This window comes from Tursiops truncatus, chromosome 6 (genome assembly GCF_011762595.2).
Source record: "Tursiops truncatus isolate mTurTru1 chromosome 6, mTurTru1.mat.Y, whole genome shotgun sequence".
Lineage (NCBI taxonomy): Eukaryota > Metazoa > Chordata > Mammalia > Artiodactyla > Delphinidae > Tursiops > Tursiops truncatus.
The window spans coordinates 64,021,353-64,048,476 of record NC_047039.1 but is presented as its reverse complement, the minus strand read 5'-3'; the positions used below and the strand labels follow the sequence as shown (position 1 = coordinate 64,048,476).

The 27,124-nt window shown below is 49.2% G+C and overlaps 1 protein-coding gene across 1 annotated transcript; it reads left to right on the top strand.

Annotated features, from left to right (window-relative positions):
• The first annotated feature begins 7,099 nt into the window (after positions 1–7,099).
• On the top strand, positions 7,100–21,379 carry DMRT3 (doublesex and mab-3 related transcription factor 3). Its single transcript, XM_019934151.3, has 2 exons — positions 7,100–7,851; positions 20,052–21,379. Exons 1-2 carry the CDS (start codon positions 7,407–7,409, stop codon positions 21,014–21,016), a joined length of 1,410 nt encoding a protein of 469 aa, XP_019789710.1. The 5' UTR covers positions 7,100–7,406; the 3' UTR covers positions 21,017–21,379.
• The last annotated feature ends 5,745 nt before the right edge of the window (positions 21,380–27,124 follow it).

Here is a 27,124-nt window from a genome sequence, read left to right as displayed (position 1 = left end):
CTGACCATCTTGTTTTTTATTAAATGCACTTACTCTTAATTTCATCCACCAGTGGTTTTAGAGAGAATAATGTGGAGTTACCTATATAGGTTTGACATTATAAATCACTTCTTGGGGCTGAATCGTATAGCGGTATCGATTGATCCTGATATATCACAGAAATTTACTGTCACTTCTGTTTTCAATTAAAGATACAATCAGTCAGATAATGACTTAATTGGATTTTACAGAAGATTGAGTTTTATTGCCCAGTGCTTTACGAGTTTAGTTAAGGAAGATCATTTTATCACACTTGTCAGGCTGCTGCTACTGCAGCCGTGTGCCCTTCGGGGCGGCTGTAGCTGTAGGTATTGTGACGGCGACTCCGGAGGCTGCCGGGCGCGCCAGGAAGGACTGGGCCGCAGACTCGCCACCTTCAAGGCGTCAGTGGTGGCTTTTTGGAGATGAAGATTCCTTGCTCACCTGCGCACTCGCTGCCCACTGCCCAGGCCCCCTCTATTTCTTTGAATAATCCTGGCTTCTGCGGATCCAGGAGTCTTCCAGTTCCTACTGTTCCAAGATGACCCCAACACACTAATTTTGCCGGGTGTGTTTGATGGAGAAGCTCGGCACGCCCCTTCAACGGGTGTGTGTGCGTGTGTGCCCTCTCCCAGCACAGCTCCCTTCAGTGCCCCTGCGTTTCTGGAAAGCCAGGCGGAGCCCGGAAAAGCGCGCGTGTGTGCTCTCAGAGCCCTGACCGAGCACCCCCTGGGTCCCTGGTGAGCCCGGGCTCCAGTTTCGAAGGCCCTGCGCCTCCCGGCCTCGTACTGCGGCCCGGAGCTCCACTCTGGGCCGTCGGAGCCCTGGGAACCAGGCTTGTTTAGTGGGCCTCCTACGCTCCGAGGGTCCACTGCTTCTCCTGACGCCGAGTTTGGTTCTGAATTCGGGCGCCCGCCGCGCGGGGACTCTTATCGAAGATTCTGCCCAAGAAGGGCTACTCCCAGCGCGAGGACACAGACCTCAGGACCTCAACGGGCCCAGGCGGAGTTGAGGGAAGCTTCGGCTGCTTCTCTCTTCTCCGCCGAATGGCTCCGTTAAAGAGGGACCTGCGGTCTTCCTCCCGCGCCTGGTGGGGTGGAGTGGCCCTGCGACGCTCAGGTTTCCAACAGGGGGCTTATTCTTGACCGCTAGGGAGGAGAGCGCCAGTCAGGCCAAGCCCAAGCGGACTGCGTAAGGATCTTAAAATTCTGAACACAAGGAAGAGCACAGACAGCAAGTCTTGTCTGCTGAATGTTAACACCCGCGTTTGAGGGGCTATAAGTTTCTCAGCTCTGCGCCTTTGAACGGACACCTGTAACAAGGCCGCGTCCCCCTGCGGGCGGCACCCGCAGTGTGTGCGATGTGGAGTGCGCACCACAAGTGTGTGCAGGTGTGGGCGTGTCGGGCGCCCAGTGCTCGCCTCTTGCGGGCGCCGTGGCTCCGGCGTCGAGAGACCGAGGCGGGCTCGCCGGGTCTTCTCCCGGACTCCGGGCAAGCTTCCGCCACGGAAGCGACTTGGAGCTGTGGGCAGACGAAGCTCCCCAAGACCGCCTGCGACTCCCGCAGTGGCTGGGGGTGAGGGCGAGTTTTCCCCCCTTCCAGCGGACGCCGCTCCCGGGACCTGCGCTCACTCGGGTGTCCCCTTCACCCCATTAATGTGCTGCAGACCCCGCGCTGCGTAACTAGGGTCTCGGGGAAAGCCGCCTGCGGGGCCCAGGGCGCTCTTGGTGACACTCGCTTCCCCCCAGAGCCCACGCAGGGAACCGCCATTCCGGGCAGGGGCGGGAGCCGGCACTGCCGTCTCCCGGGCACCTCGTGCAAATTAAACTCTCGCCCACGTGTAGAAATCGAGCTCCCGCCCCTCGCTTCACGGTAACCGCAGTGCTGAACTGGCTTCACGTGCACACAGACTGCACCGCATCTGACACTTGGCACCAAGTGGTGGTAAAAGCGCTTTACAGAACGCGCTTCGTGTCACAAAGAAATACAGAGGGCAGCCCGTGGAAGGCAGGGGATTTTCCTCGGCTCCCGGACTTGGCCCTGTCCGCCCCGCCGGTTGGGGCCGCCACTGCCTGCCTGCGCGCCGCCGCCGCCCCTTTGGGAGGTTTGCTCCGGCAACTTGCACGGGGCCTCGTCCTCCTTTCTCCCTCCGCGCATACGCACGCGGAGGAGGCCTGAGACCTGTGCTGCGCGCCGGACGCCCGTAAGCTCAGTCGCCACTCTTGATTCTCGCCTTGAGAAGACGCCTTTCCCCCCTACCCCTCAAAAAACGCGAACGACCTTTAGTCAGCCAGTTGTTCGTTGAGTACCTTCCCCCACCCTCCGCAAAAGAGCCTGCAAACTTTTCAGCAGCTCTAAGCTGCGGCCCGGACAGCTGGGGAGGGTTGTGGGCGAAGGGGCGGGGCGAGCAGGGCTTGGGGGTGGGGGCGCAGAGTGGGCGCGGCCTAACTGCTCCGGAAGTCGCCCCCCCCCCCCCCGGAGGCTCTGGCTTGGGCGTAGTGAGCTGTCTTGGCCTGGGTCCCCGGGGTGGGGTGCTTTAGAGTGCCCGCGCAGCGCCTCGGCGTTGCTGCGTCACTGTCCTGCCGGTCTGGTCTCGGTACAAGGAGTTCGCACCCAACTTTCCCTGGGGTGTGGGCAGCGCTGGCCGTTTCCCCCCTTTATTCCCGGGCCCGTCGAATCGAGAAGGGACTTCTTCCTTGGAAGTCCTCAGCTCCGCCCACATTCTCCCCAGCAGAGCTTTTTTCCGGGACTGCAGAGGAGCGGGGAGGCGGAAGAGAGTTCCGGAAAGGGGGCTTGTCCTGCGAACTGCACCAGCGCCCCCAGAGCAAACACTTTGGGGAACAGAAACTCTTGTTTCTAGAATGTTTCTCTATATTACCTGAAATTATTTCCTCGGCCTTTTTTGGTTTTTAAAGTCACAGGAGAAAGATTACGTTAAAACTATTTTAAAGGCAGCGCTGCTCTCATTTCATCTCGGAGGGTACATGTTTTACTTTTTCCGTTGGCACCGAAGGTAGACGGGGTCTGCAGGCCGCCCAGGCGACCCTCTTTAAAACCGTGTAGGGACTTGACCGCCGCCTCCAGTCCCCCACGCCCGGCGGGGTGTGCGCGACTCGGCCCAGGAAGCCCCGGGCGCTTGCGGGCCCCGCGGCCCTGGCCCAGTGGGAGCGCTCCTAGCGCGCCCTTTCCCAGTCCCTCCCTTCGACAGCGCAGGGCGGAGGTCGCTGTTCAGGGGCCCCCTCAGATGTTGCAGTGCGGGAGCGACACCCGTGCAGCCACAGCAAAGGATGGGGGCGGGCGCGACCTTGTGTCTAGTCTAGGTCTGAGTAATCTGCACCCGTGGGAGTGCCTACCTCCAGGGTGAGCTGTTGCTGGTCTCGAGAGTTCTAGAATATGAACGACCGCGCAGCCGCGTCTGCAGGGGGCCGCCGGGGTTGAAGGCCGTTTTAGGTCCCGTTTGCTCCGAAAAGCCTCGGCCCCGATGCCAAAATGGTGTGGGGACGTGACCGTCCAGGATGTTCCTTCACACCAGCTGTGTCCCCCGGCCGCCAGACACAGGTTCAGTGACTCCCCGGTCGCAAGGTCTCTACCCTCTGTCCTGAGCCCCAGAGGGCGGCTTCGGGGATGCCATGGGGGTGCACACGAGTCTCTCCCAAATGTGGAAGGGCATTATTGTCACCCCAAAAAATCGATTCCTGGTGGCCCCAGCGCCTCGCTAGACATTTGTTCCCCCCTTTCGATGTGAAGCTGGCCAATGAGTGATGCCGAAGAGGCACGGACAGGGTAAGAGCTGAAAAATTCATGCGTGGGGAGAGGGAGCTCGTTTTCCTGCTTTAAAAGGGATTTCTAAAAAATAAGTAAAATAAAAGGGCTTTCTGCATGCCCCGGCCTCCAGTGTCACCGTGGTCGCGTTTTAAACAGCAGAATAGGAACCTTGACCTCCCCTCCATGAGAATCCAGCAAAGCAGAAAATTTCCTGATGTATTATACATCCGGGACAATATGAAACTGTCCTTTTGATTAAGTGTTGATTGCGGTCATGAGCGTCCAGTCAGGACATCTTCGGTTTCTCAGCACCAGCACCTGCACTCCGACTTATACGTACGTACATATATAGATTGTGTATGCGTCAAGAGAAAGAGAACCACACATGCACACTATCTTTCACCCTTTCGCTGTTAATACCTATCACAATTCTATCCAGTTAATTGTGGTTTGAACACACACGTGCACATGCAGACACACACACCCCACCCAGCGCAGAACGAGAGAGTGGATCCGGTCTAGTGAGGTTACACTTACTTGTAATCCTCCCCCCTCCCTTTCCAGTTTCTTTGATGATTTTTCCCATAAGTGTACAAGCCGCTGGGACTTCGTAGAAGCAGGCTGCTCCTCCTAAATGTGATTCGGACCATATGCTTTCTACATTCATCCCCGCTCCGGCTTTTCTTCTCCGCACTAACTGCTAACACGTTATAGTCACCTTGAAATTTCCTCTGCTATTTTCCAATTAAAAGCTTAATAGCCCTGGAAACGGAGTTCATGTGGTGAAGTTTACCATAGCCCCTTGTTCTGAAAGGCTTTCTGCTGGGATCCCATTATGTGCTTGAATAAACCCTTTCTGCAAACAGAAATGGGACTCTGGGTTGTCAGGTGTTGGGTTACAATAGACTTTGAGGCAGGGGACATTTTACCAACATAAATACAAACCTGTCCCTATAGGGAGATGTTGTCAAATACTGGGTTATGGAAAACATTCCCATCAAATATGAGAAAAGGATTATTGCGCTATATCAAATGAGTATTTAGATCTCAGCCCCCAATGTGCACTGGAGTGAAACGGGGCCCAGGGACCAAATAATGCAAGATGTCCTGCTTGAGTGGCAAAGGGATAGGGTGGCTAGGTGACTGAGGGAGGAGAGTGGGTCGTCTTGGTAGTGGAACTATCCCCCAAACCTGGTGCAGAGCTCTGCTGCTTTCCTTTAAAAAAATTCTTTACTCCCAAGTTCCTTATACTCCCTGGTTTCCCTGACCATTTGGAGAAAATCGGGAGAAATTTGGCTTTGAAAACAGTCTGTGGTCCCCGCATTCCCAAGAGACCTGGAGATTTCAGCGCGAAAGTTCCCAGATTCAGTGTCTTTCTAGGCCCTGTAAGTCTCTCCTTAAGTGAAGTGACTCGCTGTCAACTCCCCACTTCAGGGCCTCTGGCCCGCGGGGCTGCAGGTCACCTAGGCCTCCAGTTTGGAGAGTTTATGAAGTTCCTCACAGTTGTAGTGTTTTTAAGGCTTGTTTTCTTCTTGAAGCTTGGGAGGAGAGATCCATGAGGCGGTGGGTTAGGGGCAAGACTAAGGGGTCTGTTCCCGAAGCAGCTTTGGAGGCAGGCCTCCCAGGGTTAGCCCTCTCGGGCTAGGGTTTCCTTATCGCGCCCTACCAGGTCCGCAGGTCTGAAACGGGGGAGGTGGGGGGCAGTCAAGGGCTTCAAGGGAAACACACACTAGCAGGTTCCCTTTTTAACCTGCTCCCCTCCCGGAATCACCCTTCTAAACGGAGGGTTGGCTGCTAGAACGCCTGGTGCTACTTGAATTCACAGCAAACACAGTGGGACGTTTTCGGGTTGCTTGTTTGCTTCCAGGGCAGTGCAGAGAAAAGCTGAGAGGACAAGGGCAGCTGTGCCGCCAAACGGTTGGCCATTGCAGCAAACTCGTATACGCCCCGGTTTCGCATTCGATTCGCCCAGACCTACAAGAGCTGAGTTCAGAGAGCGCTGTCTGGAGCTTGCCGGCAGACGGCTCCGGGACTGCATTCTACCCCCCATCGCACTGAGCCATTGTGCTACCCTGCGTCGCTGTAACCACCTGCTTTTTATTTTTGTTTTCTTGCACTGCGGGAGAGACTCCGTGCATTTGTGGTGGTAGTCTGCCTTAGGACAAATCGGTACTCTTAGGGGACTAGAAACACGCAAATAACTATTTCAACAAAGTTTTATGCTGTCATCTTGTGCAAGGGCTCTCCCCCACCCCTACCCAAAGACACTGGGGGTGTGTGTGGCCCCATCCCTTTCCATAACTAGATTGCTGAGTCCGTGGGCATTTGAATTGGGGCACGCGAGACCTCCGTTTATCGATCAAATGCCATTGGGCAGGGAGGAGATCATATGCGGTAACTTTGGGGGCGCTAGCGTGGTTCCTGCGTCCGCTCTCTGAAAGTTTATAGACCCAATACTTAAGCAAATCCCCCATAAGACCGCTTCCCGGCTTTTCAGGACAGAGACTTTTTAAAATTAAAACGTGGGGAGGAGGATAGAGAAACTCTGCACCAGAGAGAGAGGACAGTTTTTTCCTTTGAAATAGCCTGCAAAATGGGTCGTCATCCTTGGGCCAGCAGGTTTTCAAAATCAATCATTTTCTTCTACAGCAGCAAAAGAAAAAAATGTTGCAAAAGGAAATAAAGCCAACATTTCTCGAACCAATTCCAATGCCCTGACCCCAACTCCTCCCGCCAGTGGCCGCGGGGCCTGGCTCCCCCCAACTTAAAACCCTCTCGGCTCACTCCGGGAACCAAGTGCACCCGCAGGGCTCTGGTAGGCTCCGGTTCTCGCGGAGCTGTGTTTCTGTGGCCAAGGATGGAAATGAAAGCGGCCTTGGGCTCGGTACCGCCAAATCAGGCCTGGAGGGAAGGGAAGAGAGCGAAGGGCACCTCCACCCTCACCCGCGCTGGTCCTCCCTTCCCCGCCCCGCGTGCACCGCCGCGTCCCGGAGCGCCGCAGTCCCGCCCGCCGCGGGCAGGGGAAGCACAGAGAGCTTGGAGGAGGGGGCCTTGAGCGCCCCCGTGAGAGTAGCCCGACGGCGGATGGCAAGGAAGGTGAAGTGCAGGGAATCGAGGGGCCCGAGCGGAAAGGAAGGAGGCAGGCGTGGAGTGGGGTGGGGGATGCAAGGAGACCTGGACCTCGAGGGTGGGGGTGGGGGTGGCGGTGGGAGGGAGGAGGAGTAGGGGGAGGGCGGCGGAGGAAGTGCCGGGCCCGGCCTGCGCGCGCGGGAGCTGCAGACGAGCTGGCTCAGACCATAATCAGAGCTCTCGCCGGCTCCTGGCAGCCGCCGCAGCGCCTCGGCGAGGGAGGACGTGCCGGCCAAAGCAGCGGCAGGCGGAGACGCAACCGGCGTGAGATTGGTGGAGCGCCAGTCGGGAGGATGAGGCTGTGAGCGCCGCGGGAGCCGTAAACACGGCTGCAGCCCCTCCGGCCATCGCGGAGCACACGCGGCCGCGGGGACTGCTGGACCAAAGACTGCGCCGCCCGGAGGCCGCCCCTGAGCGGGCCTCCCAACCCGTCGTCCAGCGCGCCCTGACTCGCTCCCGCCGCCAGCCCGCCAGCTCTTCCGGGAGCCCGGGGCATGAACGGCTACGGCTCTCCCTACCTGTACATGGGCGGCCCCGTGTCGCAGCCTCCGCGGGCGCCCTTGCAGCGCACGCCCAAGTGCGCGCGCTGCCGCAACCACGGCGTGCTGTCCTGGCTCAAGGGCCACAAACGCTACTGCCGCTTCAAAGACTGCACCTGTGAGAAGTGCATCCTTATCATCGAGCGGCAGCGGGTCATGGCGGCGCAGGTGGCGCTGCGCAGGCAGCAGGCCAACGAGAGCCTCGAGAGCCTCATCCCCGACTCGCTGCGCTCCCTGCCGGGACCCCCGCCGCCGGGAGACGCCACCTCTGCCCCGCCGCCCTCGCAGCCGTCTCAGCCGCCGCCGCCGCGCCCCGCTGTGGAGTTGGCTGCTGCCGCCGCGCTGCGCTGGGCCGCGGAGCCCCAGCCTGGGGCGCTGCAGGCGCAGCTCACCAAGCCAGGTAAGAGCAGCTGCGGGGCCGCACTGGGCCCCGCGCGTGGGCGAAAACATTTCCAAGCGGCTATTGCTGCTTTGGCTGGGAGGCTCGGAGGCGAATTTTTGGGAAGATGGCCCGGCCCGGCCTTCCGCCCCAACTCCAGCCGAGCCGGTCCTTACTCTCTCTGCAGAAGCGATCTTCGGTCTGGACCCGGCGAGGTAGGAGGTGAACCCAGGCGCCCACGGGAAAGGCGCCTCGGGCTCGCCAAGTGCCTTCCCCAGGTTAAAGGGGGACGGGTAAATAAAGAGGTCGAGGCAGGACCAAATTAAAATCCGCGTGAGCACACACCACAGTGCGGCCGGGCTTTCTTGCCGCAGGCTTTAGAGGGCCTCGCATTTGGAGGTTGGGATGGGTAGGTGCAAGGAAGGAGCCAAGGCCCAAGGCTTGGATGACTCTGGGTGTTTTTCTCGGCCCCCGGGGAATATGAGCGAACCCGAAGCCTTTCAAGTAGCCTACTGTGGCCTCCAGCCTCTTGCAGTCTGTTGAAAGAAGCCCTATTTAGAAGCAGTAGTAAACAAGGGCCAGAAAGGCCCCCACACTGATAGCGGGGACTCAGAATCTAGTGCGCCCAGAGTCAACCAACTCCTTTTGCAGAATTGCTCAGGTCCTTTAACACCATTCCGCAGGCAGCCCTCAGCAGTCACCGTGGTCTTAAAGAAACAGAAACAAAACGACCTACAGTGAGGAAGGCCAGCCCTGGAGAGTCCTTTCCCCAGTTCTAGGTGGGCCTGGGCCTCCTCCTGTCCTCTCCTCTCCTCTCCCCTCTCCTCCTCTGCTGTGCTTTAGAGAGCATGGGTCTGCTCTGAGCCCTGGAGGTGGGCAGATTCCTCCCCTCACCTCTCCATCCGGTTCCCTCCTTCGGGCCTCCAAAGCCTTGCAAACCCCAGTGGAGCCTTTCCTCCTGGAGAATGTCTAGTTTACCATCCTGCCCAGCCCAAGGGCTCCTTTGATTTTAAGCTCGTAGAATTCTGTGGACAGGTGTTTGGTCTTTCCCTTTCACTGGGGCAGATGTACAAAGGAAAAAAAGCCCATCTTCTCAGGGAGGGGGTTGAGGCGTATGCTGGAATTCAGAGATGGAAGGCCCTGGAAGGCCCAAAGCTCTTCTGTGGGCGGAACTAATGGTAGAGCTTCTGCCTACCCCCAGTCTCCCCCCACCCCAAAAAAGACTGTACCTCTGGCTCTTGGAGAGAGGCTTTCAGCAGCACTGCACTGCTGTGCGGAGCCAGGGAAACATTTGGGGTGAGTTGGTAGGCAGCCTGGCAGGTGCAGTCCTGCTGCCCTGTTGCTCCGTTATGCTGTCCAGACCTGAAGCTCTGAGAACATCTTATGGGAAGAGCAGAACTGCGTATTTTAAGGACAGAAGTGAGTTTACTGAACATGGATTTTGTGGATGTTTAATCCAAGGTAGAATATAAGCATTTCCCTGAGTAATGTCCGCCCACTCCCAGTTGACTCTCTTTTGTCAGTGTGATCTCTTCATACTTATAGGTTTGTCACAGAGGAATAGGAGGGGGGCGGGGAAAGGACATTCTTTTTGTTTTTCTCCTTTAAGTTAGAGCAGGTAACTAGGAGAGTTTTGTCTCAGTTCTCCATGCCAGTAACTTTTCTTAACCTTTCCATTTCCAGTTTCTCTGTCTCCATTTCCCCCAACACTAGGTCGGGAGTTTTGAGTTTGTGACAGTGGTAGCATCTTGCAGTGGCCACCTGCCCAAGCAGCGCCCGTGTAGTAGTGCTTTCGGTTCTGGGGTCCCTGTCCAAGAGGGGATTCTCTTCACATTGTGTGCTGTTCTAACCATTCTTGGGGATAGCCAGAGTTCATGCTTTCTATAGAGTCACAAAACCAAAAATAACCCTGGGAGGCGGGGAGTGAGGGGCAGGCAGAAAGGCCAAGCAGCAGCCTCAGTAGCAGAAGGATACATGCTTGGGGAGAATAGGAGACGGAGACGGCAACTGGACAAACCAGACCTGGTGCTCTCTCTTTTACTCAGAACTAAGTGTTCTGGGATGACCTGAGCCTTTCAAAACGAAAACAAGTAATTGCAAAGGAGAATAGGATTTACCACTAGAAAAGGTCAGAGTGATGGCTTTGGGGGCCTAAACTATCAGGGATCAAATGCTTAGGTCCTAATGCATACGTTGCACATTTATTATGTAACTTTTGTTTTCTGCTTTCAATTGGTTCGGGCCCCATAATTCCATTCAACACCAACAAAAAGCCAGTCACCAATCCGATGATGGCGAGAGAGGGCAGGAAAGGAATAGATAATTGTTTTCCATTAGGAAGGCAAGTATACAAGTGGATCGGTTCTATGCAGTGCTTTGTACAGAGAAAGCCCATTTGGGTTTTAAGTTAGGGAAAACGGCCTGAATGGGACTGTACGGATTTTTCCTTTTTTGGCAGTTGTTCTTATGATGCATTTGTATGTAACATACCAGGCGTATTGAGAAGCTTGTCAGATGCGGTCCTTGGCAAGTAGCTCACTATGTAGAGAAGTAAGTGAAGCTCTGTTTGAATGGTAGTAAGTTACATGTACAGTAAGTTCACAGACCATTAGGAATCTCTAAATATCTCCTGGTGGTTTATGGAGATTTGTTTCTTTGTGATTTCAGTGTCAAAAACATGGTTGGTCTCTTTAGTACATAGCTGTGGAGACATTTGCTTTTTTTGTTGGCTCCAAATGCAAGTGCACAAACACACAGAGTCTTTCCCCCTCTCCAGAAATCCTTGTGAAAAGTACACGCCCTAGAGAAGGGAATGTTTGCTGGGCACCGCTGGAGAAAAAAACACCCAGTTCAGGGAGCCACATTAATACCAAGACTCAGTTTTGTAGGTGGAATAAATTTCCTTCCCCAATTCTGCTTCCGATTCTTTAAAGGAACAGGGATTGTTTTATCTAAGGGTGTATCATGTTTAACATCCCTTTTAATGTGGAGGTGGTTGTAAGGAGAATTTTCATATCCTCAGGTTGTAACTTCTAGCAATGGATTAAAGCTTTTTTTTTTTTTTTTCCGTTTTGGGTGTACATTTCCCCTGCTCCTAGATTATCATCTACGACTGGCCTGGAATTACTAGATTTTGATTGAGCCCCAAATTCTAGTCTAAGCTCCTTTAAATCTACCCTATTGATGCGTTTCTCTTTCATTTCCTCTTCACTCCCCCCTCCTTCCCGTCAGGAAAATACCTTGGGAAGCTTGAACACCTTTCAGCTCTTAGAGTATCTGAGTCAGCAGCCTCAACCAGCCGAGCCAGCCTTTCAGGGCCTGGGCTGTAGAGCTGAGGAAAGTTAGGGGTCACGACCAAGGTGAGAGGCTGAAGTTACATTCCTCTGTTTGGCTTCCTCCCCCACACCCTACCCTTGCTCCGGGAGAGTGGCTGGGGTCTCCTCAGGCTGCCAGAGGAAAGGGCTGTGGCTACAGATGCTTCCTAGGTTTACATCTAACATCGAAATAAATACGTAAACAAGTTGTTAAAAAATTTCTTAAAGGAAAAGAAATCTAAAACATCCTATTTGATTAGGAGTAAGAGAGCAGGATTAACTAGGAAAGTAGGGTCTCTTTTCTTGTTTATGTCTCCTGAAATGGAGAGAACAAGAGACCTACAGGAAGGGAAGTTGGGAGATTTTGGAAAACTGCCTTTATTTGATTTGACCTCCTGGCCGGCACCTCCTAGCATCTTTATGCTTGCTCTGGGCTTTTCAGCTCCAGCTTGATTAGGTCCTGTCTGGTCAGCTTCCTAGTTTTAAATTTTACTTTAATTTTTTAAAAAAAGAGACACGCACCTGCATGGATGAATGTTGCCAGAACACCGGTCCAGGCCAGGATGGGAAATTCTCCACGGCTAGAGGCTGAAGCAAAGGAAAAGTGGGAGAGACCTCAGAGTCACTCATGAAGGGTAGCTACGAATTTAAAACAGGGTCTGGGTATTTCAGACGCTTTTATTTGGGCCGAGGGGCCTGACTCAGAGTTGCATTTTAAAAAGCAAAAACCAACCAAACGAAAAGGAAGAAGCGAGACCGCACTGGTCTTCTCCTAAACCTTACCCACGGCTGGCTCTGGAGGGCGGACGCCGGGCTGCTCACAGCTCCGGGCCTTTCCCACCGGCGCCCAGCGAGTTGCCGAGTTACGGACCGGCTTCTTGGGCCCCGGCGCAGCCGAGAGCGCAGCGAGTGGAAGTGCGGGGCGGCGGCTCAGGGACCCCGGGCCGGGTCAGGGATGGATGGGACGCCGGGAGAGGCCCGTGCGGTGGCAGCAGCGCGCTCGCGGCTCCCCTGCGGCCGCCCTGGACCACTGTTCTCTTGCACCCAATTCTCGTGGCACCGCCGCTGCGGCGGCACCTTCCACTCGCGCTCAGCCCCGTGGGCTGGGTTAGACCCCGCCTGTTCGGTTGGTTGCCCGATTTAGCAAAAAACCTGCAAATAAACACAAAAAAGGGATATCAAATATTGTATGGGGCACACTTGTACTGAAACATTGTGATTTTTGCTAAGTGCAGGTTTAACTGGGCATCCTGCTATTTTATCTGGCAACCCTAGGCCTCCGGGGCGGGCCCAGCCCTAAAGTCCTCGAGGGCGCCCTTCGGGGTGGGCGTAGCTCTGGCGGGTCTCCCAGCCTCTTTCTCCCTGTGGAGCCCGAGCTACCACCCCCCCCGCCCCCCGCCCCCGCCGGCTCGGAGAGGCGCTGGTGTCCATCTTGTGGATCTGAGCACAGGGTGGACAGGAAAACGGGAGCATTTTCCACGTCTGGGAACCACAGAGTTCCACTGCCATCCAGGACAGAACCTCCCCCCACCTAACACACCCCTCTGGGTTATAAATCTGGCAGGATAGCCGTGCTCTCGACTTACACAACCAACTCGTCTTTTCCCTGATGGATGAACTCCCGGGTTTAAAAGATCACAGTAATCACAGGAGGACAGTGTAAAGCTAATCTGATAGCAATAACTTTCGGGGAAGGTCAGGCTCAAGTGAAATGTTACCGAGCAACAGGCATTTTGTTTGCAAAATACAATCAAAGAGCATTGATGAGAAATTCTTTGCTGCAGCGAGTCAGCACTCTCAGCTAACAGCTTTACAGAGGGAAAGGGAGTGAATCTTCATACATCAACGTCCCCGGAAGACTTGGAGCCCCTTTCTGGAAATGTTGGACGTTTTCCTGACGGGAAGGCAGGCAGAACCCAGTGAACACCTACGTACCTGCCTGCCTCTCCTTTCCCTTTCTTTGCCTCTTCCGTTTCTCCAGCTTCCCTCCTTTCTTCAGCTTTTTAACCTGTTGCGGCCCCTCAGCCATTAGTCACTCGGGTCCCTGGACCCCCATGTCTGGTGTGATGTGACTCTGGTGGCACAGTGGGCCTTGCACCGGGGTTTACATGGGCGCTCGTGGCAGAGGTTGCGGCCTGAGTGGTGGAACATTGGTCATCGCGGGGCCCATCACCTTGGGATCCTGTCACATCCCTCCCAAGAGTCGCCCAATGGCTTTAGTGAGTCACTGCAAACTACTGTTCTCTGAAGAAACTAGGGGAAACTAAAACATAACTAGGTGGGTTTTTTTTTTTGCATTTTATTATACACTTAAACAGCTATAAAAAAATAAGCACAATCAACTACTGAGTAACAATATTATGGAAAACTTAACATTCAGAACATCGGTTTTCTACCGAATCTCTGGTCTCTTTTGATTGCAGTGACTGGGCAGACTTAAATTTTACAAAGGTGGGGTCAGTGTTCTGCTTGTTTCCCCCCACTAAGTATCCCTTGTTTCGTTCAGTAGATGTTCCACTCATAGGCTTTATATGTGAATGTTTACAGCAACATTCCCTCCCATGAATACAGCGGTCTGCCCAGCTGCTGGCCTTTGGGTTACTTGCTGTGTTTCAATATAAAATACAACTCACTGCACAGATAACTTGGAATTTTTGCAAAATATTCTTTAGTAAACTGTAAGCCTCTCAGTGGCCAAGAGGCAAATGCTTTGATCATCTCTGTGTAATCTTACCTAGCACAGTGCCTGGGCACAGAGTGAAAGATTTAATGATATTCGTTACATAGGTGGACGAATAAGTAGCCAGTTGCATTTTTATAACTGCCAAACACACTTGTAGATTTACAGGTAATTGCCCTCCTGCTTCTTGAAAAGTGTTCCTTTCAGAGTCAAGAAAGAGGTCAAAACTAAATTGTTGCAGGACTTACAAAGTCCATAGTTGCAATCCACACTTCCTTAAGTCTAGCCCTTTCTATATCAATGTCCGCCAAAGTGTTGGTCCCCAGGAATCATCTTGATTTCTTCCTATGTTATTAAGCCAGTGTCATTAATGATTTTAAAAAAGCAAACATGACTATGTATTTTTAGTTTTCACAAGGTCCCACCCCCCAGCCCCCGGAAGAAAAGGAAAGATGTTAGACTGACGTTCATTCCCTGCTGTATATTGGGTTTTCACCCATTCACTTTTTTATGATTCAGCATTTCTAGTGGGAGATAAGGATAACAGAAAATGTAAAAAGCGTGTCTCCTGTTTGAATTCTGACTGGGCAGGGGTCTTTTCTGGAAGCCCCATCCAGCTGGGGCTCTTCCTGGCCATTGCTATAAGATTTGTGTACTTTGAAAACGACCCATCAGGGAACAGTTATTGAGAGGTATGTTCCCCAGAGCTCAAGTGAACAGGTGAGGGCGTGACAGTCCATGTTTGAAAATGCGTGACATGATTTCAAAAGGAAACAAAAAAGTCCAGTGACTTTTGCACTAGGAAGCAGCGCTCTTTATGCCAGTGCTTTCGTGTTTTTATTCTGGATGTATGCTATATTTTATTTTCGTAGATAGAAAGAATGGATAAGACCCCCACACCTGAGTGAGGAAGATGCTCTTCTTCATGTCAGGAGCGGACTGTTTTGCATATGTGGCAGGCTTCCTCAACATCTTTCAAATAAATACTTAGGACTTTTTTTTTTTTTAAACTGCATTTTCATATGAAAAAAAATCCACTGAAGAAAGTTAAAATTTGCAAACTGTAATTTTAGATCGGAAGTCACTTTTCTGTGGGTGTTCATTCTCTCTCCTTAAAGTCTTGTAGCTATCTCATGGCATAGATATATTGTGAAGTTGGAGCATTGGTTTCCATAGCAACAGTGTGCTTCTCAACGGAGTATCTACTTTTTCAAAAAAATACCTTTACCCTTGTGAAGAGTTTATTTCAGGGATGGCTGTGAGTGTTTCTACGTCGTGAAAAATATGAAATTGAAGAGTGAACATTTGGTAAGATTTTTTTAAATATCTAGAAGTTTAGCTTTAAAAATAGAAGATGATATCACTTTCAGTAACTGGTTTGTAATATCAGATGAGAGTGATTTCTTTCTACTTCTGGTCTAGTAGTTTTTGGCACCTATATACTAGGAGTAAAAATATTCTCAGTTGAAATATATTCTTACTCTTTAATGTTCTAGGAATTAGGGTGTCCGTTTCAAGGAGAAAGAGGTTAAAGCATGTGGGGAGTGTTTCCTTTTTCATTTTGATACTGGGCAGTTTCACATTTCTATATCTGGAAAGGCCTTTGTGTTTTAAACCAACCGGAACAATTTGTAAAGTTCATTTAGGGAAAAATCTACAGATGTAAAGAAACACCCGTTATTAAATTACGCTTTATCACTGGGCCCAAAACTCACCCTCTATAATTACTTGTGAAAGTCTGTATTTATGACAGTAATTTACAATACTTCTAGTTCAGGCACAACAATACAACCGTCCTTGACACCGCAAATTTGCAGGGCTCGTATGTTCCGACCTTTAGAAATTATCGCTGGGTAAGGAGTTATTCTTGGTACAAGGTGAGAGGCTGGCCTTCCCTTGCCCGGTTCTGAATCCCCAGCAGCCTTGGATGTTGTCTTGGTGTCTGCTTACCTGGCACCCCTTAGCAGGACGTGATGCGTTGCTCAGGTGTGTGGGCACCACGGGTGTGTCCCACTCACTGCTTCCTTCAATGGCTTCCGTCTCCCCTTTGAGTACAGCATAAACAGTGCTGAACTCAGCTGGTTGGAATGTTCTGAATTTGTAGATTTGATTCCTGTGACATCCGGTTAGACTTTCTCACTTTCTGGCCATAGCCTGCCCACCCCTTTGGAGAGGCTGATCAGCCCGGAAATCTTCAGAGAGAAAGTGTGGCTGAATCAGCAAAACCCGCCACACTCTTGGAGAAGCCACCAGAAGCTCTTGCTGCACTGGGGATGTCACTGTGGCAGGTGCAAAGGGTAGCACAAGAAAATATGAAAGAGGCCTCGTGCAGTCTAGGGGTTCACAATTGGTAAACAAGCTGCCAATCATAGAGGATTCTACCGTGGCCCGTTCTGTAGATCCGGAAAATAGCTTCAAAAGTTAAATTTTGTATTGTCTGATTTAGAGTCCTGCCGTCCAATATCCAGTTGATTGGGACAGTATGTCCTTTACCATCTTGAAAAAAATACTACATTTTCAAAATGGTAGATATGACAGATCAGCCAGAACATCATTTCTTAGTTCCCTTTTGGCTAAACTTCTGCCCTTTGAATCACTTTCTTCTGGCGTCTAAAGCATTCTGTGGAAGACTAAGCTTGGTAATAGAGCTCGAAGCATTTTCCCCAAATGTCTTCAGTGTTTGCAGCTCATCCAGAGTGGGGAAAAGTTACCTTTTAAAGTGGGAAGGTATTTTTAGGTTCACGCATTTCTTTTAAAAATATCACAATCAGAGCTTTTTAGCTGTATTTACATACCTTTTTGTTTCCTAGAAGAACCAGTTGTTCCTTGCTTTAAAAAAAAAAACCCAACAACCCACCATCCCCTGTATTGCTATGACACTGTGTATCATATTTCTTGCACTTTTTCATTGTGGTAAAATATACATAACATAAAATTTACTATTTTAACCTTTTTTTAGGGACACAATATAGTGGCTTTAAGTATTTTCACAATGTTGTGTGGCCATCACCACTTTCCATTTTCAGAACTTTTTCATCATCCCTAACTGAAACTCAGTACCCATTAGACAGTAAGTCCCCCTTACCCCCTGCCCTAGCCCCTGGTAATACCATTTGACTTTCTGTCACTATGAGTTTGCCTATTCTAGGTACGTTATATAAGTGGAATCATAGAATATTTGTCCTTTTGTGTCTGCCTTACTTCACTTAGCGTGATTCATCCACATTGTAGCATGTGTGAGTATTTCATTCCTTTTTGAGGCTGAATAATATTCCATTATATGAATGGACCACATGTTGTTTATCCATTCATCCATCTTTTTTTTTTTTTTTGGCGGTACGCGGGCCTCTCACTGTTGTGGCCTCTCCCGTTGCGGAGCACAGGCTCCGGACGCGCAGGCTCAGCGGCCGTGGCTCATGGGCCCAGCCGCTCCGCGGCATGTGGGATCCTCCTGGACCGGGGCGCGAATCTGCATCCCCTGCATCGGCAGGCGGACTCTCAACCACTGCGCCACCAGGGAAGCCCCCTTCATCCATCTTTGATGGACACTTGGTTGCTTCCACTCTTTGGCTCTTGTGGATAATGCTGCTATGAACATTTGTGTTCCATGTGTGCAGATTTGCTGCTTAGCAAATTCTGCCTGGTTGTGTTTGCTTTCCCCCTTGCACATGCGTCTTATTTCCCCAACTTGGTAATAAATTCCACAAGTTAGGGGCCAGTCTTATACATCCTGGTATTTTCCACCCTTATTCTGTTTTCCTCAGTGTCTTGCAGGTTACAGCAATACAAGTACTTGATGCTGACAATAATAGATAATGAAAGCTAAAGAAATAAGAAAACTGTTTAGAGGAGCACAGTATTGAAAACATTATTTTATGTCCATATTTTCCCCAGGAGAGTATTTGACTTGTTTTCCCAAGCTCCGCTGAGCAGGGGCCAAGATCCAATTGTGTGTTGAGTTCAGTGCTGAGTTAGCATACTGTCACCGTCCGCTTATTGTCAAGTGTTTAACGATAGCGTAACACCAAGAGGTAGGCGTGGGGTCCTGAGTCAGGAAAATGTAGGCAGGTCTAGCTGATCAGAATATGAAGATATGGAAGCTTTTTTGTTGCTGTTTTTCTCGTTGGGATCAAGGACAAATACCACATTAACCCAGGGGGTGAAAACTGGGATTCCAGTCCTAGGAAGTTGCAGGAGAGGATATGTCAAATTTCTCTTGCAAAAATATGTGTTTTGTGCATATCCCAGAGTTGTTACAGAAAGCAGAAATGGCTTCATGTGTGTGGGTTGCAACTGACCCCCACATGGACACTTGATATTTTGTACTGGAAAAAGAAGCAGTGTACATAAAATGCAAATTTGGGACAACTAAATTTGTATCAGATTTATAATTGAAAGTTTCACGGATATAGTTTAAGAGTTTCTTAAAGTATTTATTTATGCCTAAGACATATTTATTGCTTTGTGAAGAATCAAAGTTTTGTTTTTCAATTATAATTAAGGTACATCCCATATTAGAACAATGCTCATAAATGGGCCTTTGTCTCAGGCTTTTTATTTACTTTTAAAAATAAATTAGTTTTCTTTATTTCTGGCTGCGTTGGGTCTTTGTTGCTGCACGCGGGCTTTCTCTGGTTGCGGCGAGCGGGGGCTACTCTTCATTGCGGTGCGCAGGCTTCTCACTGCGGAGGCTTCTCTTGTTGCGGAGCACGGGCTCTAGGCACGCAGGCTTCGGTAGTTGTGGTTCACGGGCTCCAGAGCGCAGGCTCAATGGTTGTGGCGCACGGGCTTAGTTGTTCCACAGCGCGTGGGATCTTCCCGGACCAGGGATCGAACTCATGTCCCCTGTATTGGCAGGTGGATTCTTAACCACTGCACCACCAGGGAAGTCCCTGTTTAAGCGTTTTAAAATAAACAACAACAAATAGGAGGAGATGGATTTTAGAAGCTGCTTTGATGAAATTTCACCAGCTGGCTATCTACACATAATCAGGTGTGCCCACTGAGAAGGCGACAATGAGGCTATTCAGGCAGGGCAGTGGATAAAAATCCACTCGCATATAGCTTGTTAATAAAGAATATGTTTCTTTATTATTAAGATCTCTTAGAGCCTACTTCTGCAAGCAGACCAATCTTACTTATTTACTCCTACCTACCTTCCTTCCTTCCTTCCTTCCTTCCTTCCTTCCTTTCTGCCTGTTTAGCACCGTAATACTAGCCCTTGTGGGGGGGTGATGTCTTAAATCAAAATGTTAAATTTGCAACTGGTTTACTTCACGGCAAATCTCTGCTTTATTTGGGAAGCTTTTTGTTTTGTTTTGTTTCTCTCTTCTTTTAATATAGCTCAGGAAGGTATCTTGAAGTTCTCTCCATGAACTTTACTAATGAAACAGTTCATGAAAACCTGTCTGCTTCTTGCAGCCCAGGTCCTGGAGTTATGGACGCACTGCTTCACTGGTGGATCTTGCTCCCTGGCAGTTTCAGAAGCCTTCTCCAGCCATTTCCTTCTTTCTCTCTGTAGCCTGTCCCACATCCAGATTTCACAGCTGGTTTTGCTTACCCTCTAGTGTGGGTTATAGGCAACCAAGTCTGCCAGGACCTTGAGTGGGCTTTTAAGAAAAATTTCAATGTATAGAGGCTGCCTGTATCACTTTGGCAATCATATCGACTAGTTATTGTACATGGTATCCTGATGAAACATACTGACGACTAGTTCACAGAACATTTGACACAAAATCTGCCTATGGGAAAATGGATTTAAAATATTAAAATTTCCCATGGGTATATGCGTCGTGCGCCGGCTGTTAATGTCTTTGAATGACACCGGCCACCTCATTTGCAGAAGAGGGACCGGAAGACAAGCCTGGGTTCATTTTCCTGTTCTTCCCTGGATGGTGTTTATCCCCAGCCTGGCCCCTATTTAGATTGTTAGCGCTAGACAGCCACATCTGTGGTTGTAGGTATCGTGTTTCCGTTCTGTGTTGAAGGCAAGCTTCCCTGCACACACCATTCTGAGAAATCACTCCGATTTCTAGATCTTTATTTCCAGGTATTTTTTTCCCATTTGCCAGTGACACACTGGATATTTTTAAGGCTTGCAGTATGTTATAACCCACAAGGAAGCAGTTCCCCTTGCAGAAAGCCCATGTAGGGCCCTCTCCTGAGCACATCTGTTCCCCTTTAAACACACCAGGAAAGGATTAACCCAGCTGTTCTCTGCTTTTCAGATTTGACTGAAGAACGACTCGGGGACAGCAGCACAGCGGACACCACTGAGACCTTCAGTGACAAAGACACGGACCAGAGGAGCTCCCCGGACGTGGCCAAAAGTAAGGGCTGCTTCACGCCAGAGAGCCCCGAGATAGTGTCGGTGGACGAAGGGGGGTATGCGGTCCAGAAGAACGGAGGCAGCTCCGAGAGCCGACCCGACAGCCCCAAGTACCCCGGGGAGCAGAATCACCTCCTGATCGAGGGCCCCTCGGGGACCGTGTCTCTGCCCTTCAGCTTGAAAGCCAACAGACCGCCCCTGGAAGTGTTAAAAAAAATATTCCCCAATCAGAAGCCCACGGTGCTGGAGCTGATCCTGAAGGGCTGCGGGGGCGACCTGGTGAGCGCCGTGGAGGTCCTGCTCTCCAGCCGCACCTCCAGCTTGGCCGCGGACCGAACTGCGGCAGAGCCCGAGGGCCTGGTGCTGCCCTCCAGCGGGCACATCTTTGAACACACCTTGAGCTCCTACCCCATCTCCTCTTCCAAATGGTCCGTGGGCTCGGCCTTCAGAGTCCCAGACACGTTGCGGTTTTCCGCCGACTCCAGTAACGTGGTCCCCAACCCCCTGGCCGTGCCCCTGCAGCACCCGTTCCCCCAGCCCCCCCGGTACCCTCTGATGCTGAGGAATACTTTGGCGAGAAACCAGTCGAGCCCCTTTCTTCCCAACGATGTCACCCTGTGGAACACCATGACGTTGCAGCAACAGTACCAGCTGAGGTCCCAGTACGTCAGCCCTTTCCCCACTAACTCTACCAGCGTCTTCAGAAGCTCACCTGTCCTCCCCGCCCGCGTCCCCGAAGACCCTCGGATACCCATCCCTGATGATGGGTGTCCCATCGTGTCAAAGCAGTCCATTTACGCCGAGGACGACTATGACGAGAGGTCTGACTCCTCAGACTCTAGAATACTCAACACTTCATCTTAAAGTGCTACCCGATGGGTGGTGACCAGGTGACATTGTGCGTTTGAACCCTGGCCCCCCCTTGAGGAGAGGCCACATCCTGTGTATACCTTTTCCTTCTGTTTCACAAAGTGACTGTGCTTGATTCTATACCTTAGCAATAAAAGCATAACTTATTTAATTTCTTGCACTTCACTGGAAAATGCCAAATAGCTCTGCTCTGTGGCTTTAGTGCTGAATGTTCGTTGTAAAAGAGAATAGTCTTGGGAAAGCCTTGGGCCCATGGAAGATTTATTTGGGGACGTAGAGCTGACGGTCAGCCTTGCCCCTAAACTCAGCCTGGAATGTTCAATAAAATAGTATACTTGAATGAAATTTTTTTTTTTTTTTTTTTTTTTTTTTTTTTTTTTTTTGCGGTACACGGGCCTCTCCCGTTGCGGAGCACAGGCTGTGGACGCGCAGGCTCAGCGGCCATGGCTCACGGGCCCAGCCGCTCCGCGGCACGTGGGATCTTCCCGGACCGGGTCGCAAACCCGCGTCCCCTGCATCGGCAGGCGGACTCTCAACCACTGCGCCACCAGGGAAACCCCTTGAATGAAATTTTGTAAAAGAGGATTCCTTAGGATATGTGAAACCTAAAGGCAGTGGTTCGGTTGCAAACGGACTATAAACAGGGACCTTATACTCCTATGCTAAAAATCCTTGCATTTTAAAGAGAGACTGCACTTAATAGAGTGAACCGCTCACATGCCTATTTAAGCTTGGACAGTTTTCAGAGACAAACTCCATTAAGAATTATTCTTTTCACATGGCTGAATCGAAACGTGTAATGTCAATGTCAGTGTAAAGCCAATCCCAGCTGTGAACTGCATGAAATGTATTGTGAAATGAACACAAGATTAAGCTTTGTCAGGTTAATGTAGCATGCTAAGGACTCTAGAAAAAAAAATAAACTAAGGAGATGATCTTGGTTTATGTCATTTCTACTTGTGGAAAGAGGATCTCTAAAAATAGAAACTTGACATAAAAGCTACTTACCAGTGCATGGATCAAGGCTTCAGTTAAATGCGATGTCCCTTGAGAAATATGAATGGCAAAGTTTGGGGGCTGCGTTCAGAAAGACAGAATTTATTTTTCAAGAATAGACTTAATTCAGTCCCTCCATCCGTTTATTTGTTTCTTCAACAGATAATTATTGAGTGCCTATTACGTGTAAGAGGATGCTCTTTGTATGTTATTGTCCGAGTTACCTGCCCGTTGAGTCCAAGACAGCAGGGATTATATGATGGAGAATCTCGTTAAAAACAAAGTAAAAATGAAAACATCTACAGTGTGGAAAGTAAGCAAAGTACATAGCACGGTGCCTGACACAGAGAAAGTACTCCATCCGTGAGAGCAGTTACTCCTGTTCAGTTCAGTATATACTCCTATTTGCATTCAGGATGAAGAAGTGGATTCCCTCATTCTCACTTGGAGAAGATGCCATTCTGGCTTTGGGGGATGACCACAGCGAAACTTCAGGGCTTTTCCCCTTCATTTAAAAAGCATTTTGGGGGGGCTACTGTATATGGCAAACTTCTTGCGCAGGTATTTTTAAAAGTGAGTTTTCGAACAATCATGTGCAGTGGTGCTCACACCAACCACTTCTTACTCCTTTCTTCAGAATGCTGGAGAGGAAAGATGACTGCCCAGGTCAGACAATGAACTTATGAATGTGGAAGGGAAAGAAGTGAAACCCTTTACATGACAAGGATGCAGAGAGAGCTCCCAGCACAAGGATAGGTCTTGAAGGAATCTTTATCCTGGGAGGAAGAAGGGCAAATCCTCTCGGCCTGAGATGCTCCTCCCTCAGTGGGAACAGGAGCTGATGTCAGCTGCCCACCACCCTTGCATAGGTCCCAGGAGGAAAACATATTTCAAACAAACAAAATCTTATTTTTATTTCTACTGGGCACCTTTGGAGTGAGAAATCATTGAGGGGAAAAATTCCTTATATAAGTTGGACTAATGTGTCTTTAGTTGACATGGTTACATACCAGAGTGTTTAAAAGTAAATACGATTTGTTGTTAAGGTTATATTTTAGTGAGGGGCTGGAGAGGAGAATAATGTGACCCCTGATTCTAAAAATACATGTGCAGGACATTTTATATGGTAGTGATGGGCTAATGTCTGGGCCTACCTAGCAAAAATGTATTTTCAAAGGTATCTTCAAAAGTTTATCTATATTTATTTAACAAGCAACAATGATAACAGATTCTATATGAGATGACAGTGCTATAAAATCTGTCATATCTTCAGGTTGAGTGACCTGGATTGAGCAAAACGGCTTAAGACATGGTATCCTGACAGTTTGATTTTGCCCACAGATCATCAAAGTCCTTGCCCTCTTTTTCCAATGGCCAGCAAAATGGAACTGCCTATAAGACAGCTTATTTCTGGGCTACTACAGGTATGTTTGATCCTCAGTGTACTTCTGAAGCAAGATCTGTTTGTTTCGGTGCGGTAAGTGTGGTACGGGGTCGGAGGGAAAAATTGTTCGTTAAGATCCTATGTCCTGCTTCCTGCATTCAGTGTTGCTTCCTCTGCAGTCCTGACAGCTGAGGCCCCTCTGGTTAAAGTGGCAAAACCTCTTAGATTCTAGCTCAGCTCTCAAAGACCATCCTGCTACGGTTGGCATGTAAGAATTCAAGGGAAATGAACACTCCTCTGCCCATGGGCACTCAGTCACTCTTTCACAGGAAACTCAACACCTGGATGAAAAGAGGAAAACAACATCAACCAGTTCCTAGTTAAATCCCATCTGTCACACAGAATATCTGGGTCCTCGGCTGTACGCTTGCGGTTGAGTCAGGCCAGGCTTATAGAGAGTTAATTCCTATTAACCCACAGTGCCCCTTTCCCCCTGCTAGTCTTGCAGTAGATGCTTTGTTCATCTTTGATGTGATGGCGGGTGGGCTACTCGTGTTGTCCTGCAGCAGTTTGTCTCAAAGTGTGGTCCAGGCACCTGATACTTAGTCTCTAGCTTAGATTCCTGGGCCCCACTTGTTGAGTGCAGAACCCCTGTAGCCTAAGCGCCTACATTTTTACCATCCTCTCCAGGTAATTCTTTTTTATTTATTTATTTATTTATTTTTGGCTGCGTTGGGTCTTTGTTGCTGCGTGCGGTCTTTCTCTAGTTGTGGCGAGCAGGGGCTACTCTCATTGCGGTGCGCGGGCTTCTCATTGCAGTGGCTTCTCTTGTTGCAGAGCACGGGCTCTAGGCACGTGCGCTTCAGTAGTTGTGGCACACGGGCTCAGTAGTTGTGGCGCACGGGCTTAGTTGCTCCATGGCATGTGGGATCTTCCTGGACCAGGGCTCGAACCCGTGTCCCCTGCATTGGCAGGTGGATTCTTAACCACTGCGCCACCAGGGAAGTCCCTCCACGTAATTCTTAAACTCACTAAGATTTGAGATCTGCCTCACTCTGCATCACATCCTTAGGTTTCCTTCTTAGATCTATGTATGCCAAGTAAAAGAGCTGAGGGATACAAATTGTGATGCTGGGGATTTCAAGATCCCCATTCCACTCACATCTGCTTTCCTATGGCAAGAGTAAAGTTCACTGTGTACGCAGTCTTAATTCACGCCCTAGAGCCAGTTCAAATAATGGTAGTGTCAGTGTTAATGATTAGATCGAGTACACGTTTGGGATCAGAAATGCCTGTTTCTGGAAACTTGGGTTTGGTAAAGGACCAGATATTAGCATAAACATGCTATCCTTTCCCCTAAGGGGACTGCTGCCAGTTTTTCAGTTGTTCCGTGATTCCTGGCTTACTCTTGACACCTGGAAATAGGTTTTGCCCTGGAGCTTTGGGTTCTAAGAAGTATCAACAAACCTTCCCCTTTCTCCAGCTTTATTGAGATATAATTGACATGTAGCATTGTTAAAGATGTATAATGTGATGATTTGACATGTGTATATGTTGCAAGATGATTTCCATAATAAGGTTAGTTAACACATCTATCACCTCACATAATTACTTCTTTTTGTGGTTTAAATCTGTTCTCTCCGCAACTTTCAAGTATACAATACAGTATTGTTAACCATAATCACCATACATTAGATCCCCAGGACTTATTCATCTTGTAATTGGAAGTTTGTACACTTTGACCAACGTCTCCTCATTTCCCCCACCCTTTAGCCCCTGGCAACCACCAGTCTACTCTCTGTTTCTGTGAGTCTGGCTCTTTTAGATTCCACATATAAGTGAGGTCATATAGTACTTGTCTTTTTGTGGCTGGCTTATTTCACTTAGGATGTCACATTTTCTTTATCTATTTACGCATCGATGGACACTTAGGTTGTTTCCGTATGTTGTGAATAATGCTGCAATGTACATGGAGTGCAGATATCTCTCTGAGATAGTATTTTCGTTTTCTTCGGATATATTCCCAGAATTGGAATTGTTGGATCATATGGTAGTTCTATTTTTAGGTTTTTGAGGAACCTGCATACTGTTCTCCATAGTGGCCGCCCCAATTTACATTTCCAACAGCAGTGCAAGAGGGTTCCCTTTTCTCCACACCCTCTCCAGCACTTACCTCTTGTCTTTTTGGTAATAGCCATTCTAACAGGTGTGAGGCGACATCTCACTGTGAAATATCAACAGTTTTCTTTTCTGTTTGTTGTTTTTATTTTTGGTTTTGTTTTGTCCTTTTCAGATCACTTGATTTTATTCTGCTGTCCATGTTTAACATGAGCTGTTTGGTGATAATATAATCTGAGTATAAAGCAGTAAGTTTTTCAAAAGAGATGTTGCTCTTAACTGAATTTTAGTGAATAGGAGTGAGTTTAAAATAGACTTACAAACATGCCAGTCCTGCAGAAGAAAAAAATTAACATAGTAATTTGCTGTATACTTCCATAATTCCATAGTGGAATCTCCAGAAATAATATGTAGAAACAGAAGTTAATTGTAAGTGAATTTCAGTTGCTGGCTCCCAAATGTGTTTTAAAGTTGTTATATAGCATCTGGGCTAGATTGCAGGAAATACACAGTGAAAAGTAGAAGCATTTCTATTGTATCTGTATTATCTCCACACTCTTGATGATGGGAAAACCAGAAGTAGTTTCACAAACGTCTTGAGAAGCAAGGCATTTGTTAGCCAGGTGTATGGCTGTCGTTGAAATTAATAGAAGAGCAACCTGGAAAGGGGACAGGTACCAGGGAAAAGGGGCAGTGATTGTAGACCTCTGGTCTAGGCTCTTACAGTTAATTGGCCAGCTTCTAAGAGCCTAAGAACATTTAAAATTTATGAAAAGAATAGGACCAGAGGAGGGGATCCTATTCAGTGCAGTGTAGCAGTCATATATTATGGGGTTTGCTCTTCAGGGACTCATCTTCCAGGGTCCCCAGGTTGCCCTGTGGCTGGATCTGTGGGAGACGATGGTAGGGGAGGCATCCTGGGAACATTTGTTGGGTGCCCAGAAAACAGGCACTGACTGCATTTGAACTGACGTATTTGAAAAATGAACTTGATTTCATTGCATACTGTTTCAGTGATTCATTCTTTATATGTGCATTTACTCAGCAGAAGTGAGTTCAAAATAAGATGGATGCTACATTTATATGTTAATTTTAATATTGAAGCTATCCTGTATTTGAAGAATAAGATCAATGCTTCAATTTCATTTCTTACGTGGTACTGAATGTTGTCATTCCCGGGGAAAAAAATCATTTCCGAAGGCATCCTGCCCAAATCCCATTCTTAGAGGGCAAGAGGAGTCTTAGAAGAGGCAATTTTGCCTTTTGCTCATGTTCTTTTCAGTGATATCCTTCATTGTTCCCACAGTATCATTTACTCTTTCGGTGTGAAGGGTAAATAGCAAGGGCAGTGTTTTTTTCTTACATTACAATGGAGTTTATTTACTAACTGGATTCTGAGAGTTTGCTGGGGTTGTTTGGCTGTGTCCAGAGTTTCATATATCCCACGGGCAAAGCTACTGGACTTAACCGAAAGTAAACTCAGCAGTTGTTCAGAAAAGTCCCTCCAGAGGACTTGAGTCACTGCTTAGTGGTTTTAGATATGACCTCGCACTTGCACTGTGGTTTGAATGAAAGACTCCAAATGTCTGTGGAAAACAAAGCTG